The following is a 19,003-nucleotide window of genomic DNA, read 5'->3' on the forward strand; positions in this document are numbered from 1 at the left end:
GTGGTTAAATTTCAGTTCAGGTAATATTCATTAGTTTAGTTATTCAGATTATTTTGAAACACACTGTATTGCTAGTATCACAGATTAATATTTACTATAAATGCCTATAATGTCAAAACTATTAAAACAAACTAAAATATACATATTAAATGTTTCCAGTGTGTGGGGCTGTTTTGAGAATTTAAAGTATTAGTAAACATTTTAAAATAATTTGACCCTTGAAATAATAGTGATTTTCATTTGGGGTAAATCATATTCAAGCATGTTTACAAAATGATTATTTAATTGGGCATTACCTAGAACTTACATGACAAAGTGTAAGGGCATTGAATTAATTTTACTTCTTGTAAATGTTACTGAGAGTAGCATCTCTCTCTCTTACCCATATGCAGATATCCATATTTCTTTGATAGAATCTAATTTGAACACATCAAGACAGATTGGCATTTTCAGTATCATAAAAAACTGCTTACTTAATTGCTAACCATATTTAGTATGGCCTTATAACAAAGTAGGACCTTAAGTGTCATGCTTTGTCTTTAATGTGCACACTGGAGCTGGATTCATCTGTACTAGACAACTGCACTTCATGAATAGAGTTTTTTCTTGATAGGCAATTAGCAGTAATTAGGAAGATTCACCTCAATAAGATGTCAACAAGAGGTTGTTTAAAAAAGTTGAATGTCAGTGACTTAAAAAGAAAGTTCTTCTGACACATAGGTATGGCATGTGAAACATGAAATGTTAATTTAACTTTTCTGCTTATTATTCATGCACAATATTATTTTGTCATTCAGACACTACACTGACAGAGTGTAAAGGGTGTTAAAATAGTGCTGCTAGAATAAAAAGAGGATTAATCTACCATTGGCCAATTAGCCAAAAGGTACTTAATGGTCTCTAAAGGCTACTGAAGTCTAACTACTAGCAAAAGCATTGGTAAAAAGTCCTCTATATTACCTTCATTTGCTTGACATTTTGCGAAACATCCTGTAGGCTTTTAATAACTGCATTTTTCAGAAAATGGTTTATAGATGAGTGATGTAGTAACTCAGTATATTTTTCATAAGAAAATTTGTTACATAAATAATTTCATCTCTGGTTAAAATTTTTGTTCTGTTTTTTTGTTTGTTTTTTGCTCAGTGGTTTAAAATTTTTAATTCATTTTCTGAAAGATTTTCAGTATAACAGGAAAACTCCTGTTTTAAATTGAAAAGACTTGTTACTAATTTGAAAGAGTTACTAATCTGAACCATTTATTTTTATAGATAAGTAGTTATATGGAAAATATTCTGCTAGTGACCTAGAAACCCATGTAATTTTCTTTGCAACTCATACAATGTTTTAATTAAGTGACTATGCTTTTAGTTTTATACATGTGCAATGTACAGAACTTTATTTCTTTTAATTTTATTCTTTTTAAAAGAATGATATTCCCAATGAAAGAATATTGATTCTATTCACCGAGGAGGAAAGATCATTAAGATCATGGTGACTTTCTAGGAGGTTCTTGCCCATAGGATTTACGTAGATATTGTTCAACCAGAGTTTTCTCTTCAGTCTCTTTTGCTTTAATTATGGTAACAAAATTATGATGAGTTTTAAAAATCTCAATAAGATTTTAAAATTGCTGCCTCTACTCAAGTATGAACGAGAATAATCTGATTGTGAAATATAAATGAATTTGTTTATGTATTTACCATGAAATAACTTCATTCAATATTCTCAGTCGTATGCAGAATTCAAGATTAAAGATTTTGGTGAAATAATTGGAAACAGACTATTCCCACTTAATGATTGCTTTTCCCTACTTTGAGTGTCAAGGCCTTTGGGTTTCAAAAGGAGAAAGAAAAATAACAGACTCCACTATTTTTATAGATGGGAACTGACCCTCACTTTTTACTCTGGTTACTGATTGACCTTTTCCAACAGTTGACATCTAACCTTTGCCCCAGCATGGACTGGAAAGAATCCTTCTGCCACCAAGTATTTCCTCCGTAGACTTCCCAGAAACCCAGCTCCTGTGACCCTGACATTCAACCTCACATTTAGGTGGATTTTCTAGAATTTCCATGTGTCTACTTTTCAGACCCCACTATCCCAAGTAAAAATGTTTTCCAAATTTTTAAAATGGTTCATTACTTTAAGTTTCTAATCCAGTGGTGAAAAACATATGGGGAGAACTGAACAATGTCTTTCAATGCTGTAGTGCGGTTACTGTTCAGAAAAACATTAGGTCAGAATCTGCCTCTTATTAGAAGTAAGAGCCATCCCACATCCTATTCCTTTCCCTTGGAACGCTGCTCCTAAACTGGCTGAATGGTCAAAAGCATTTTCATTACTCATGCCACAACTAGCAGCGTGTCCGTCGAATAGGGAGATGTTGAGTATTTTCTTCTTTGGAGGTATCAAGATCTGAGAGTACCTAAACATATATTGTGTGCAGGGTGATTGGGGAGATTATTCTTTTAGATTTAATTTTTTTAAGCCCTTTACTTATTTTCACAAAAGCCTTCTAATTTTACTTATTTTTACTTTTCACTTGCACTGGAGAATAAAATGTTTTCCACAGGCCTTCTTTTATTTTTTCTGATAATTCATTCATTTTTGAACATTAAAATGTTTACTGAGGCTGGAGAAGAGATCCCTGATCTCCTCAGGACTGCCCTCAGTTTACTGGTGACACTTTCTGTAGAGTAAAAATTGGAAATCAGGGTGGCTGTAGTTGTAGCTGTGGTCTTTAATGTTCTATCTAGCATCAAGGAAACATTTGACAAAAGAAATCAAGAGGGATACATGGAAGGAAACTGGCTATAACCAGCATGTACCAGACAAGATTTAAAGGCAGCAGCAGTTCCCTTAGTCCCCCCTTTTATTTCTTCAGAGCATTTAATGTAGTTTATTACATGTTTCTAGGTTATAGACCAATAGTTACCTAAAGACAAGAATAACTAATGTTTATCATTGAAAACATAGAGTTAGTACAGTTCCTACTACATAGTATGTATAAAAAAATGACTGATGGATATTGAATCAGTTTCTGAATCTAGATATTCTTTATCAAAATCTTTCAGAAAATGTTAAGTTGGGGCCCAGAAAAAAGAAATTTATGAATGAACTCCCATGTAGGAGAACAAAGGAAAGATGTCAAGGGCGGCTCAGCTGCCCTGCTCATGGGGCCCCACGGTGCCTGTTGAAAGCAGCCCAAGGAAGCTTCTGGCCAGAGGACTTTTGCTTGGCACTTAAACTACAAAGTGCAGATCTGGTAGAGGCAATTTATATTCCCAGCACAGAAAATGGAACCATTTTTAAAAAGCAATTTAAGAAATAAAATTAGTATAAAATTATGGATAAGGAAAAGAAAATTGAAGCAGAGGAAGATGTTATGAAAGCTGCATACCATGGGGCTCAGGGTACTTGCCCATAGTGGGGCAGGGTGACAGCAAGAGAACAGGGGATAGGTTCAAGAAAGGGCTTGCTTTTTTAAAAATTGGGATTCATTAGTTTTTCATGCTACGTAACAAAATCACCACACATTTGTCACCTTAGAAACAGCACACACGCTCATTCCCTCACAGTTTCTGAGGGTCGGGAGTCTGGGACAGCTTAGTGGGGTCCCGCCTCCCAGTGTCACAAGGATGTGATCAGTGTCAGCCGGATTGCCTTCCTTTCTGGAGCTTGGGCTTTCCTTCCAAGCTCCTGTGTGTGCTAGGAAAATTTATTTTCTGTGGTTGTAAGACTGAGGTCCCTGTTTTCTTTTTTTCATTCTCACCCAAGGATATGTTTTTATTGATTTTGAGAGAGAGAGAGAGAGAGAGAGAGAGAGAGAGAGAGACATAGATCAGTTGCCTCTGATATGTGCCCTGACCGGAAATTGAACCCATAACCTTTTGGTGCACAGAACAACACTCCAACCAACTGAGCCACCCAGCCAGGCCACCACTGTTTTCTTGATTGCTGCTGAACCATTCTTAGCTTGTGAGGCCTTCTTTAGACCCTTGACTTATAGCCTCCTACATAGCCCTCTCATAACAGGGCAAGTTACTTCTTCAAGTTCAAAGGAGAGTCTCTCTGACCTCAGGGAGGGCCCCCTGACCTTCTTTTACAGGATTCACCTGGTTAGGTCAGGACCAGGGATAACCTTGCTTTTGGTTAACTCAAAGTCATATTAGGGGCCATAATTACATCTACAGAATTCTTTTTGCATATAACATAATTCAAATAATGTTATCATTGGAGTGATAACCCATCATATGCATAGGCCCACCCACATATGAGGGGAGGGTATTGTATAAGGGCGTAGGTGATTGGGGAATCACCTGAGAATTCTGCCTACCACTCTGCCCATTACTGAAGAATGGATTCTCCAGTATATTCTTGTTTCTTATGGTTGCTTAGAGGGTTAATTATTTTTCAGAGATTTAGGCTTCCTTCAATGTTACATTTAAATAAATAATAACTAGCATCTAGTTTTAAACTTTTATAGTGTTAAGTTCTATTTTATAAGCTTTGGTTAGAATAATTGACTACACATAGATCAATACAAATCTCAGTACTTATTCTCATTGAAGTCAACTTTTAAATTGGAATAGTCTTTTAAAAGATTGTGCAGGGATTGCACTACTGAAATATAAAGGGAGTAACTGTCTGCCTTCAATAAGCTTGTAGCCTAGTAGTGATCCTAAACAAAGGTCAAACAAAGAACTCTCCCTAAGACAAAGTAAGATTTCTGCCTTGAGAGAAATTATAGGGTTGTCATACATGTATAAGAAAGCTTTTCATTAATCAAGGTCTTCATCCTTTTAAGACACCTCTCAGACCACATGGTTGCATTTACCACAAGATAATGCTAACAGTAATGCTGCCCATTTAAAATTTACCAAGTGATATCATAGATTTTTAAGAAAATTCTAACCTCAAAATTACCTTTGCTAGGCAGGCATCATCATCTCTTCTTTTAAGTGAGGAAATAAAGTGAAATGCTAGCCCGCTCAGCGACATTCAGCAGGGAAGCAGTGGACCCCAAACTGGAATCCAGAAATGATGACTCCTCCACGTGCTTTCTTATTTATGGTTTTAATATAATATGACAAGTATTTATTTTTAAATCCTTGATTGTAGATGGAAATGCAATAATGTAGAAATAAGAATCATGCTCCTGATTTAAAAATGACTATTTTACAAGCAATCTCAATTTATTGGTAGATTTAGAGCAAATCTCTTTCTAACAATATCAGCACAGAAGTAGTCTCACATGCCAAACCAAATGTAAACAAAGTTATTTATACTTCTTGCCTCATCTATAGTGTTTCTCAAATAAGAAATAGAATGCTTAAACTGAGAGAAGTTAGTAATAGAACCATAATTATTTGGCCGAAGTTCTAAAGGGTAATTAAAGGATGCCAAATGGATGGCCTGTTTCCTCTGTTTTGATAAGTACTCTTATAGCATTTCAAGGCATAAATGACTACTATTAGAAAAATATTTTAAATACTATAGATTTTAAATATTGTTTAATCAGAACATGATTTACATTTTACTATATTACTAGTCATTTGATTTATTGTCTTCAAATTTCACCATTTCTAAATTTAATAAATTTTTATATTGTTAAATTGAAGTTAAAATCTACATATACATGTCATTTAGAGAAATATATTTATTGGCTTGGTTTTTCCTCAATGAAGGATATATTTATAGAGTCTGGATCTGCCACTGTGGAAAGAATGGACAGAAATCCAATGGCATATACATTTAACAAGTGAGAGGAGCCACTGGGCCATTCATAGGAAGAAAAGAGCCTCATCAAAGTTTAGTTTTCTGAGTTGCCCAAGACCCACCTAGAATTGTAGCTATAAGTTATGTCTTACCAAATTAAAATCTCAAAATTATCTAATTTAGATTTACTTTCAGGATTGCTAAATGCTCCAGTACATGCTACTTAAGTAAAAGCTAATAATATTACATTGCTAATAAAATTATATTATAATTTATACAGTGATAAACTAATAGATTTTAAATATCAGCTGAAATTAATATGTGTCTTTTTAGCACCATCTCGGCTGCAAACAGGGAGACTTGAATTTTTGAAGCTGTTCTTTTGGTTCCTACTATATAAAAGGCATTGTTTGTAGATACTATAGGGAATACATAGGCGAACAAAGGCACAGTCTTCTAGCAAAGATTTACTGGGGTTCAGGGTTGAGGAGTATGCACAGTGCTGTGGGAGCTAAGAGAATGGGGAAGCTACTTTGTTGAAGAAGAAGAATAAAGAGCAGGATTTTTCCATGAAGCAGGAAATACTAAGTTGCTCTTCCAGCATGAGAGGGGATTCAGCAGAAGGCAACACCATGTGTAGTCCTTGGTGGAGAAATGACAGACATGTTTGGGGGATGGCAGGCAGGTTTGGCTGCTGGCGATGTCTTCCTGAAGCACAGAGTGAAGGTAAACCTTAGAGATCCTGATAGAACCACAGACGCCCTCGCTTTATTCTGTGTGGGTGAGGGACCTTGAAGGGTTTTGAATAAGGGAATAACAAGTCAGTGCTGTTTGGGGAAATAAGTTGGAGGGTAGGGTGTTATTTCAGTACTCCCAGCAGAGAGACTTCATTTAAAATGTGGTAGAAGGGAATGAGTATGAGAAACATTACATAATTTGCAGATTGACACAACTGATTGGACATAGAAAATCAATGAACAGGGAGGGAGGTGGATTCAAGCTTGGATGGTAACCAGAAAGATTTTCAGTTTTAGGGAAATTATGAGTTTTCTTTCAGATATTAATGATTAGGTACCTTTGGGAAAATTTGTGAATGAACATTTTCTGAGGTTCTATAGAACCACGTTTTTAAATCATAAGTTAAAATATAGCCAAAGAAATTGTTTTTTTCACCAAGCACTTTTTATTTCACCAGAACCTAGTGTAATATGAAATATATGAAGCCCTAGTTTTGAACCCATGATTTGAATATTCATGTTTGACACTAGACACATGCATACGCAAGTATGTACGCAGTTATAGACCTACATGTATGGTTTCTAGAACTTGTGTTGAAATGTAGTGTTAATACCTAAGTTATGTCTTATATTACTGTACATGTTAGCTACATCTTTTGCTGTTTCTAATTAGAATTCTTAACAAAGACAGACTTCCCCCCCTCCGAGAGATTTCAGTACCATCTTGTCTAATTGTCCCTTATGTTAAACTACCACATTATAAGCTTCTTTGGAATAATAAAATAGTAGCGCAGTTATCCTCTTAAGGAGCGCTGGGTGGTTATGTGGTTACAGCTTGGTGGCATTCTGCTGATTACAGATTGGTGTGAGAAGGGCTAACATTAAGACAGTTTCTTCTACACTGTTTCATAAAAAATTACCAGTATGTCATTTAGTAAAATGTTTATGTCATTAACAATTCAGATGTAAGGAGTTTAGTGCAGTCTACCTCAACATTACAAAGAGGACTTGTCAACTATCAATCATGTTCATAAGAGTGAGCGAATTTGTTTATACGCTATTTATTTGATCTAAATCTCTAATAAGCCTCTTCTGCTAATTGGACTTAACATTTATGTTGCTAAATGAGAAGCATTTTGGCTGCTGTATAGAATGGTAAGACCTACCCAGTGGAATAAACAACTAACATCTGTTATCTCGTCCTGCTCCAGCTTGGCTTTTGCCAGTTAAGTACATCAGCCCTGAAGTCAAGGTTATCACATATGTGAGTCTCTGGCTCACCCATGTATATGTGAAGGCATAGAAATAGCGCATCATGAGTAAAAACCAGCCAACCAAAAGCTATTAAGTACAGCTGGTCCATTTTTGTTTTAACCTTTACAAGCCCTACAACCTTAAGAAAAAACTCATAGAGGTTATGAATTTTATAATAACTATTTTATAATTAATTTTATTTCTTTCCCTTAGCATTTTGTGCCTGTAGAATTTTATGCTGATAAGTGTTAGATAAAATGTAATTGCATTTACAATACATTTACATTTATTTTCTTAAAAAAAAAAAAAAGAAGCTAAATTTAGATTTGGCTGAGCTTCGGAAAGAAAAAGAAGACTTATTAAAGAAATTGGAATCCTCATCTGAAATCACCAGTTTGGCAGAAGAAGTTTCCCAGGTAACAGTTCCACGGATACAAGTTACATCACTTGGTCCTTCAAGGAGCATGGATTTGGAAATGAAGCAATTGCAGTGTAAACTGAAGGTGACTACAATTTTTATTAAAGATGAACACATATATTAATTTATTGAATCTTTAAAGGCATGTTTAATTCTAATTTAATTCTAGTAATAATGGTAAATTATAGTATAAGTAACCCAAACATTGTTAAGACTGTGTTCAACCTCATCTCCCTGTTTTAGCCAGGTAGACTCTTATCTAATAATTCATAATACTATTCTCTGAAAAAAGTGACAACACACTATGCTATCATAACTTCAGAGATGATGGAAGCTGAACATTGTCATTCTGCTGCATCACTCAGCTCCTCTCTGACCCGCACTCCTCCCCCCACTGAACAGAATTCCTCTCAAACGTGTAATGTGGCAACATAAGTAGAATGCTTCCCTTTACACACTAGCTGCTGTTTTAATTTGGTGGTTGTTGGTTTCAGACGGGGAAGGTGGAGGGAATGAGGGGAGGGAGACGTACAGAGCAAAGGTGGGTTGGTTTAATAGGTTTAAGTAAGTTAAACCTGAGAGTGAGAATAAAAAGCAATGTTTCTTTTGTTTATAAAGAATTGTATCTAAGTCCAGGTGAAACTGTCAACAACTTAAAAGTAAGGCTGACCTTAGTTTAAATATAATTATCTTGTAAGAAACAGGATTTCTGAGTTTTAATCGGAAAGTTCATTTTCATGCTTCTTAAAAAACTCATTTATTCCTAACATTTAATTATTTTCATCAGTAGGAGTTGCTAGCTGGAAGCTAAAGGGACAGTGTATATGGGACCATCACTATAATGAGAAGCGCTAGAAAGAAAGTTCTGGTTGGAAATGCATAGCGTGTGTTAGAAGTGGAGTGACCACGACTGTTAAGAGGGTATTAGAATATTGAATTGTTAAATAGCTCAGTTGTTCTCAATTAAAATATGATATGTGCACTCTCCGATAATATCTTTAAATGAACAGTTACTAATAAGATTAAGTTTAAAGTAAGTGGATGTACAATTGCTTGAAAATATTTTGCTTTATTAATAGTAGTCATGTATTCACACTGGCATTAGTTTAGATGCTTGTTGAATACCAGCTTCTTCAGACAGTGTTTATGTGCAGAATTTGCCTCAACCACTACATCTTATAAGTGTAAATACCTTACATAATAGTTTTACGCTTTGGTGCATGTATCTTCTCTTAAAGTGCGTTTCTGTGTCTGAAAAGGTGGAATAAAATGCATGCGTAGAACATTTCCGTGTTTAAGTTTCTGCGCAATGGATAAAAGCACTGAGACGTTCCTTGATCTTACCTATGACAGATCTTTAATTCACTGCTCTGCGATTCTCTTAGGTTTGTCTTCATGGTCCCAACATAACTTTAGTTTCTGCCAAAATAAAATAGAATGTTAGGTCTAGTAATGCTTAATCTGACTTCTAAAAATTTTTAAATTGTTAATAGTTTTCAGTTTATTTATATTTTACTTATTTAATTTTACTTCCTACTAAGGGTCTAACATAATTGGGGTAATAATAGGCCCATGTGAATATCTGTATTATTAGCATTATAGTTTCCCATGATGTAAGTTTTTACCCACCTATAAATTTCTCTCTCACTTTGGAGGAATGTGTGAGTTACAAAGGTGAGACTAATGAGAATGCCTACAGCAATTTAGACCATGCTTGGTAAGTTTGAAGTGACATTGTCCACATCCAGCCTGGAGTCCCAGAACACTGATCAGGCTGCATAGAGACAGAAAGGATAAATCTTTACTTTGGTCTTGTTTCAAGTTTCAATATGGAAATACTGTATTCTGAAAGACCAGGTTCCTCTAAATACATAACACTCTCTGCTACTACAAATTTCTGTTTCAATATTGCATTAGTTTGCTAGGGCTGCCATAACAAAATACAGCAGACTGGGTGGCTTAAAGAATAAAAAATTATTTTCTTATAGTCTTGGAGTCTAAAAGCCCAAGATCACGGTATGAAAAGGTTTGTTTTTTCTGAGGAAGATGGCCACGTTCTTGCTGTGCCCTCACATGGTTGTATCTCAGTCTGTGTGGTCCGTGTCCTAGTCTCGTCTTCCAAGGACAGCAGTCATGTTGGCTTGAGACCCGCCCATATTTCCTCATTGTACCTTAATTACCTCTCTAAAGGCCCTGTCCAAAGACAGCCGAATTCTGAGGAACCGGGGGTTGGGACTTCAACATACGAATTTTGAGAGGACACAGTTCAGCCCATAATAGGTGTCAAATTGCTAACAAGATTTTCCAAGAAATGACTTATTTTCTAGCTGATGATTTTATGCTCAAGAAAAACTGGTTCGATTTGAATCTATTATAGGTCTACATAGATCTTTTTTATTTTATCCAATTAATTTTAGACTTTTCTATGTAAATTCTTAGGCCTACTTCTCAGATGTATGTGGTTCATTCAATAATTAGAGCACTCATATGCATTTTTGGTTTACCCCATATTAGACATGTTTCTTCAAGGTACCCAACTTTATGTAGATAGAAAATAAAATATTTAGAGACCTATAAATTCCTTCCAGTTACAGTATTTATATTTAGTTTAATGTGCGGTTCTTTATGCAATCTGGATTGAGTAGTACTCCAATTTATGTTTGTGATTCTTCAGCTTCCTAATTGTTGAGAGCATTCCTTTTGGTGCATACTGTGTTCTCTTCCTGTCTCCTGGTAAGTTAATAGTGAAGAATAGTAGTTTTTCAACTACTGTTCCTTTATATACAATTTATTTCCAGGCTGGTTCGAAGTCCTTTACAAACATCATTAACTCATTTAATCCTCATTTCAACCCTATGAAATAAGTTTTATTTTTATAAGTTTTATTATAAGTTCTGTTTTATGTTTGAAAAAACTGAGACACAGAGAGAATAAATGACTTGTCCAAGGCATCACAGCTACTAAGTGACAGCTGAGCTTAGAACTCAAGCCATCTGGCTCCAGAGTCCATGCTCTTGCTCATTACACTCTGAAAATGTACAAACATATATTTAATAAACTTAGGAAAGCTCTAACCAGGATGGATTCTCACCATTGTGACTTTTTGAAGTACGCATTTTACCCCAGATTTTGTCATGCTGCAGATAAATGTTATATAGCCGGGAATGGAAAAGGGTCAGAGGGCCTAGGTTTTGATCACTCTTTGTCCATTAACTTCTTGTAGAACCTGGCTGAGGAAATTACTTAACTTCTCCAGAGGTTTAAAGCAGGGATACCTTTCTATCCACTTAATAAGGACTTTTGAGGATCAAATGAAGTAGCTGTGAGATTTAGAGATCTTGGCAAAAGTATATATCAAGCTGGCATTGTTTCACTTATTATAATTCAGTAATCCCTCAATTATCCAGAAGTCAGAGTTACAGCAGTTGAGCCACCTAAAATAGCAGACTTAAGTCTAAAACTGGAAACAAATCAAACAGCTATCTTAAAATCCACATAATTTATTCCACTGAAGATGTTGTCAGGCTTCATTTACTGCCTGTTTTCTTTTATTTTAAATGCAGCTCTCATAAGTTTACTTCTCAGCAAAAAACACCTCAGAAACAGCAAATTAGAGGAATACATATTAAAGGGCTGGATGGTTGTTTTTAGGCAGGAATATTGACAGAAGCAAGAAATTATGACAGAGAGAAAAAGGAAATATAAATATATTATGGTAAAAATGCAAAATTGTAAAATAGCAGCAGTCTAAGACCATTTAGAATAGGGGTAAGTAGCCATTTATATCATAATAGTTTTTAAAGGCATCACTATATAATGATTTAGTGGTAATATAATAGATATAATAATGTGACATATAATTAATATAGTCATATCTATAAGATAGTATCACTATAATAAAGGTTTACTATTAGCTTAATGTAATTATGGATGTACATATTTCTAAATGAATGAACAATTATTCCAGAGAGAATTTAAGATTAATGATTAAAGCAGGGGCTTCAATTATCTGGTAAATTCACTAGTGTGGAACATCTTCTATCAGTTCTAGAAATAAGACACTACTCATCACTGTAAACATGTAAAATATGGTGGACATTTAGATTGCATTACACAAATATTTAATCAAAACTTTTAATATTCAGTACAATTGCCATATTGAGGTAGCCTTGGGCTTTTAAGAAAATTAATATAATATTAAATATAAAAATTAAAACAACAGTTTATTATTTCTTATGATCCAGGGGGTTGACTGTAAAATTATTTCAGATTTTTTTATTTACAAATGGTATACCAGTGAGATAGTTAAAGTCTGTCTAATGAATCTGACTTATATTTACATTATGTGATTAATGGTTTCATCTTGTCAGAATTACATGTATTTTTTAGCATGAGTCAGTCAAACCTGGTAATAGTTCTAATAGAAAAAATTGATTATAGTTACCAAAAAGATTAGCAAAATAACTATTCCAAATATTTTTAAAGCTCTCATATTAATTTAATACTTTTAAATTTGGGAAATGAATTAATGTATGTCAACACTATCTTGAAAGTGGAAAAACCAAAGTATCAAAATATGTAAAAAAAACAAAAACCCAAAATATGTAAGTGATGTCTCAGATTACATGCTTACTTGGAACTTGAGTCAAAATTGAAAGTAAGGGGTCTTAATGCTCTATTTGTTACCTCTGGCTCCTAGGCTATGCAGACAACAAATAACACAAAGCTGTTCTACTTTGAAAAACTAATAATTATGTATAAATACATTAGTTATGTCATTATTAATAAGTTCAAGTAAAGAAGTATTTGTGTTCATAACATTCTCTATCAGTTATCTATTACTGTCTAACAAATTATCCTAATATGTCACAGCTTAAAACAACAGCAATTTATTATTTCATATAATCTTCTGGGTTCCCTAATATGCTTGCATTCTTCTAAACCAAGGATTTACTTGGCCTGCAAGTTCCAAGATAGCCTCACTCGCGGGCCTGGCAGTTGGTCGGCTGGCTGTAAGCTGAGGTAACTCAGTACTCCTCCAAACGGCCTTTCCCCTGTACTCTTTGGAAGGTGATCCCAGCGCAGCATAACAAGAGGCACAGGTGCATGCTGCAAAGTCTTAGGCCCAGGACTGATACTTGTACAGTTTTATTTCTACCACATTCTTTTTGTCAGAGCAAATCACAGGTCAGCCCAGATTCAAAGGGTTGGGAGATGGATTCTACCTCTTCATGGGAAGAGCAGCAAAGAATTTGTGACCATATGGAGTCTGTTACAGGTTACTAGTAAAAGCCAGCATTAGTTTTAAGTTATCTCATTAAACCATTAAAATGCTTAATCACATGCACATTTACATTTCACAAAGACAATTCATATCTCCGGTAAATGTATTTTGGGTGTGTACTCTTTACAATTGTGGTTATGGTTGTGTACCTCTATGGTTTGGGCATGTCATATAAAACTTTAGTACACTGTAGTATTTTTATTATAATATATAAAATAAAGCATTTAAAATATTTTAAGAGTTCATTTTAATTTATAACTATAATTGAAAATTTACTACTCTTCATGAGAATGACATTTTTATGCCATTGAAAGGTGTATTTGAATTTATGTGTATTTCTAATCTAGAATGCAACTAATGAACTCACTAAGCAGTCATCAAGTGTGAAGTCTCTGAAATTTGAACTCCTAGCAAAAGAAGAACACATAAAGGAAATGCATGAAAAGTATGTTTTTCATATTTTTATCCATTGTATTTGGTGCCACCTAGTGGCAGTTAACTCTATTAAACGCACCCCAAGAAACAATACCAACATGTCAAAAATTGTTTTCCTTTCTTAGTTCATGCTTAAGCCTCCTTAAAACGAAAATTTAAGGAATATTACATGTAGTGTGGTTGATAGCTGTACGGTTACTGTTTTTTAATTAGAGTAAGAATATGTAAAGTTAGATTTTCCTTCTTAGACTAAACATTTAATTTTGAATAAATATCAACTAATGGCCTAAAGACTACGAATAGAAAACTTTAGAATGTGTTCAACCAAAGATATATGTGTAGATTGATTCTTATATTGGATATAATGCCTAAGCTTATAAATCTAAGTTGGAAAAAAGGTAAAGTTTTGTTTGTATTTAAAATAGCTGGAGGCTTATGAAAGTTTGTACTTTATGTGTTTATTAACAAAGATGTTTAAAATGTTCTATCTGACACACTCAAGATGATTTTCTTTCTATATTTTTTATAGATATGCTAGAGCTTCCAAGTGATAGCCTATTTAGGTAGAATTCCAATCTTTCATTAATAATTTAATATATAGATTTTGCACACATACATGTCTACTCTATTATATGTGAAGATCACTTAAAAGTGATATCAATAGATAAAACTATTAGAAACAAAAGATTGATTAATTTTTCAAACAGACTATCTTGAAGTTTATTTATCTATTAAAAAGCAGTCTTGCTTATTGTTTAACAGTAAGTGCTCTAAAGAAATGTTCTTTGAATCCTGGTTCCTCTACCTGCTAGCTCTGTGCCTTAATGTAATAGTATTAACTCATTAAGTTCTTACGAGGATTAAATGAGTTGGTACATGTAAAGCACTTTTAACAGTGACTGGCACGTCGTAAGTATGCAATGCATGTTAGCTATTGTTCTGATTATAGTAGTAGTAGTAGTAGTTGTCACTGCATCTGCTATTTTATGCTTAGCATGTTATCAACTTAAGTCAAACGAATATGTCACTTCAATCTCATGCTATTAAATTAGAAGATATGTCTCATTTTAGCATCTTTACATGATATTATAACATTTTACATTTGTTTATTGTAGTACAGAATTGTTTCTTATTAGTGTTAGGCTTTTTGATGGTCTCTAAATACCACTTTGACATTTTTTAGCAATGGAAGAATATAATTTAAATATAATAATTTTGATTTTTCATAACTTTTATTGATCTTTCTCAGTTCTTTTTTGGTTTTAATGCATGTGTAATACTATAATTAGCACGTGACAACTGGGTTATAGATTTTGCAAGCATTCATAAATCTTAATAGAGTAATGTTTATCCCATGCAATTATTTTATTAATTTGCAATTTCATTAATATCAGATAGTATTTAAAAATTAACATTAGGTATAACATCAGATAAGACATTATCACTGTTAATGTATTTTCTATCACTCTTGAAAAATGCCCTTTTTTTCCTTTTAAGGATGTCTCGAATGGAAAGGGATATAACCATGAAAAGACATTTGATAGAGGACTTGAAATTTCGACAGAAAGTAAATTTGGAAAGTAATGAGAGTATTAATGAAATGTTAGAAAATCTTGAAAGAAAGGTATGAACTTTTATTTTCCCTGATGCTAAAACATTACTACTCATTGTGTTTACCTTCTTAACCCAAATACTCACTCTTAATAAAATTTATAGAAAATATTCATAGAATATATGGGTGCTGTTATATAATTACATTATTTGCTCTGTAAGTACATTATTTGTTTTAAAATTCAAGATTCCAAAATCTCATACATAATTTAACACTTTTTTTATACTTATAAATATATCATGAGAAGATAATCAAGTTTAATTTTTAAATCTTTAATATTTCTGGGATACATTGTTACGTTTTATTCTGCAGCTTGTTTTATTTAAACTATAATTTTTAATGATAGAATCAAGCATATATTTTAAATGAAAAAAAGTGGTAACCAATAACTATCAGAAGTTTTTAAAAAACATATTACTATAATTTTTTAAAAGTATACTTTTTCTCCTCTCTCTAAGCATGTCCTCGGGTGAGGGTTAAAAAAAAGTACACTTTTCCTTGAATGCACTTAATACAGTGTACTTAGGAAGAGAGTTGTATTTAAAATAGTTGTATAATATCTGACCCCAAAGTGGAAATCAGCAATTTGCTGACTAAGATACATATATACACACATATATATATGTTTTTAAAAGACGCTATTTGCATAGCTCATAAAGCAGCTTGTGCTTTGGCATTCACTAAATGTGAGCCACTCCAGAGAGAGCATCTCCTTTACTTCACTTGTTGGAGATAAAAATACAAATATCTGTTAGCTCAAATGGATTTAAGAGAGAAAATTTTATACCAGCAAGGCAAATATATATGGATTTCTTTTTCTTTCTCCTCCACACACCCACATAAATTATAATTACTTCCTTGTAGGTTTTAGTACAATGTTATCCTTTAAATTTTGCTTATTTTTTAACTGTAATAATTATTTCAAATATACTAATTATATATCTTTAGCGGCATTAAATGGAAAAAGAAAAAATATTTCCTCTATTCTTTCAAATGTATAATAAATGTGTTATATCACATTTAATTTTATCCTTAAAAGTACATGTAATATTGGAGAATACAACTGAAAATTATCTATAACTTGGTTTAAGAATCAAAAGCAACCATTCCTGCTTAAGGAGGTTTAGGTTAGTAATTAAAGGAAATGCAGTTGAAATTAATATTGTATTATTAGGTAGAAGACTACACATGCCAGTGTTTATACTTCTTTGATGCAATTTTTAGTTTTCTTATTGATTTAGGGACTGTTAGTTTCATTTATAATAGTTCTACAAGTCTTATACTTGAATTTGATATCATTTATGAGAAACCAAATGAAATTAGACTTATGTATTCATTTGGTTTCTGTTGACATAAATACAGTATACTACTAGAATGCCTTCACCAATAATAATTACCTCAATGTTTTCATTACTAGGTGAAGACATTAACTGAAGAGTGTTCCAACAAGAAAGTATCAATCGATTCACTAAAGCAAAGACTTAGTGTTGCCGTTAAAGAGAAGTCACAGTATGAAGAGATGTATCAGAAAACTAAAGAGGAACTAGAAAAAAAGGTATGCTTTTAGGACATTTTCGCTTACAGATGGAATATAAAAATGTCTTTTTCATTTTTAAAGTTGTCGTTTTTGTCTCCCCCAAACTATGATGAGCTACTTAAATGTTTTAGATAAATACAAAGAACACTTTTATCTCTACAGGACACACTAAGAATCTATTTAACATTAAATGTAGTGCTACATTAGAGAAACAGATTTTGTGTCTCGGTAATTTCTTATAAATGAAAACTATTGTTAATAACTGGCACAAGTTGATATAAATTGTTTAGGTCCACCTAAATGTGCAAACTCATTTAATATCTCCATTTGATGTATGAGATTTATGATTTTTAAAAAGCATAAACTAATTTTGATGATGAATATATAAGAATATGTGCTTAGGATATTTTATTGAAAATAAAAACAACCATCAGTTTTACCCAAATAAAAATAAATACATTAGAGAGAGTCATGAAACCCTTTATCTGACATGCATAACTGACTCTTCCAAATCTGTTTATGAGATATTTTTATTCTATGTCTTTTGCAGGATTTCAAACTTTCTCTCCTAGTATCAAAAATAAATGAGACTGAATCTGCAATGGCAGAAATTGAAACAGCAGCATCTAAGCATCTTCAAGGATTAGCATTGCAAAGTGAGCAGGCCCTTGAAGGTGCACAGAAGAAACTGGAGATAGCCAGTGAGAAAGTGGAAGAGTTCACCTTATTTGTGAAGGTTTGAATTATTTGTGCCTTACTAACTTGTACTTTTCTTCTGGCAGGGTAGGCAGCGGCCTGCTTCAGATGATTTGGGGAATACTTTGAAGTTTCTTTCTGCTCTCCTAAACCACAAGGCATCTTCTCATCCTACTTGCCACATTGTTCAAAAATTTATCTATAAAAGATTTGTTTTTGTAGCTTGAGTTTAAAATTTTCCATTCTATTATTAATATTCTTTTCTTAATGCCAACTGAGTTGTGAAATTGTAGGAATCACGTAATCAAGGCAGGTATTAAGATGAAAGAATTAGGTAATTTCCATTGTACTGCCCTTTTGAAAATCATCCAAGCAAGAAGAATAAACAGAACCTTGTTCCTTAAAGCTAGGGGACATCTGAACCCCCATCCACATGGAATTGATAGAGGAATGGCAAATGGCTTAGCAGAACAAAAAGAGGACAAGCCCAAGTGCCTGCAAAGGGTGCCCATCCAGAAGCTGTCTGACAGCTGAAGAACCCCAGAAACACTCAGGAGTTGGCTCCACAAGGAACCACCAGAGCAGATGATGGGGGAGGGCAGATACAGGGCTAAACAGGCCGTTTGTTTGAAAGTTTATAAGGAGCTTTGAAGCCTCTGGTCTGCATTTATGCCCCACACCGTCAGGCAGTATTCCTCCCTCAACCTTCTAGAGAAACCAAGAGGAGCAGCTCTGCTTTCAGAGAAACAAGGTACTGAGAGCTAGGAATCTGGGGACTGCTCCACCCCTTTTAATCCCACTGGGAGTTGTTTACACCTCTGTTTAGTACCATTTATTCTGACTCGTATTATATTTAGCAAACGGATCTATTGCCACTAGATAGATTCAGAGTTCCTTAAAGTCAAGGACGTGTTTTACTAATCTCTGCCTCCACAACATGTACCATAGCACCTTTCAAATAGCTGGTGCAATAATGACCACTAGCTAATCAAATTAAATTTCCATTAGGGATGCAAAATTTTAATAATAGTCCTTTGGGCATTTAAATATAAGAGCTGAAACAGTTTGACTATAGTGAGAGAGTGTCTCTTTTCTTCCGAAATTACAATGTTCTTTGCTTTTTTTTAAGCAACCTTGGATGAGATTAAGTTCCTCATACTACTTTTATCTTCAGATGGCTTGCATGATTAAAAACTAGCATATCATAGCAGTGGAAATTTACTTAAATATATAAAATATTATCAATTTATGTAATCTTTATAAAATGAAGTTAAACCTTGTCCCACTGTGGAGTAAAATAACATTACCATTG

General features: G+C 33.6%; 1 protein-coding gene across 4 annotated transcripts in view; it reads left to right on the plus strand.

The window, feature by feature from the left end:
- The window catches only part of CNTLN (centlein), a gene marked incomplete at its 5' end in the record, with an annotated part of 188,269 nt that overhangs the window by 145,890 nt on the left and 23,376 nt on the right, over positions 1-19,003 (plus strand). For all 4 annotated transcript variants that reach the window (XM_081151643.1, XM_081151645.1, XM_081151644.1 and 1 more), the window contains 5 exons: positions 8,021-8,212; positions 13,759-13,856; positions 15,344-15,470; positions 16,876-17,013; positions 17,546-17,731. In XM_081151643.1, the coding sequence (XP_081007769.1) occupies positions 8,021-8,212; positions 13,759-13,856; positions 15,344-15,470; positions 16,876-17,013; positions 17,546-17,731 (741 nt within the window). The remainder of the gene's footprint in view (positions 1-8,020; positions 8,213-13,758; positions 13,857-15,343; positions 15,471-16,875; positions 17,014-17,545; positions 17,732-19,003) is intronic.

Source organism: Miniopterus schreibersii (assembly GCF_964146895.1).
Source record: "Miniopterus schreibersii genome assembly, chromosome: 11".
Taxonomy (NCBI): Eukaryota; Metazoa; Chordata; class Mammalia; order Chiroptera; family Miniopteridae; genus Miniopterus; species Miniopterus schreibersii.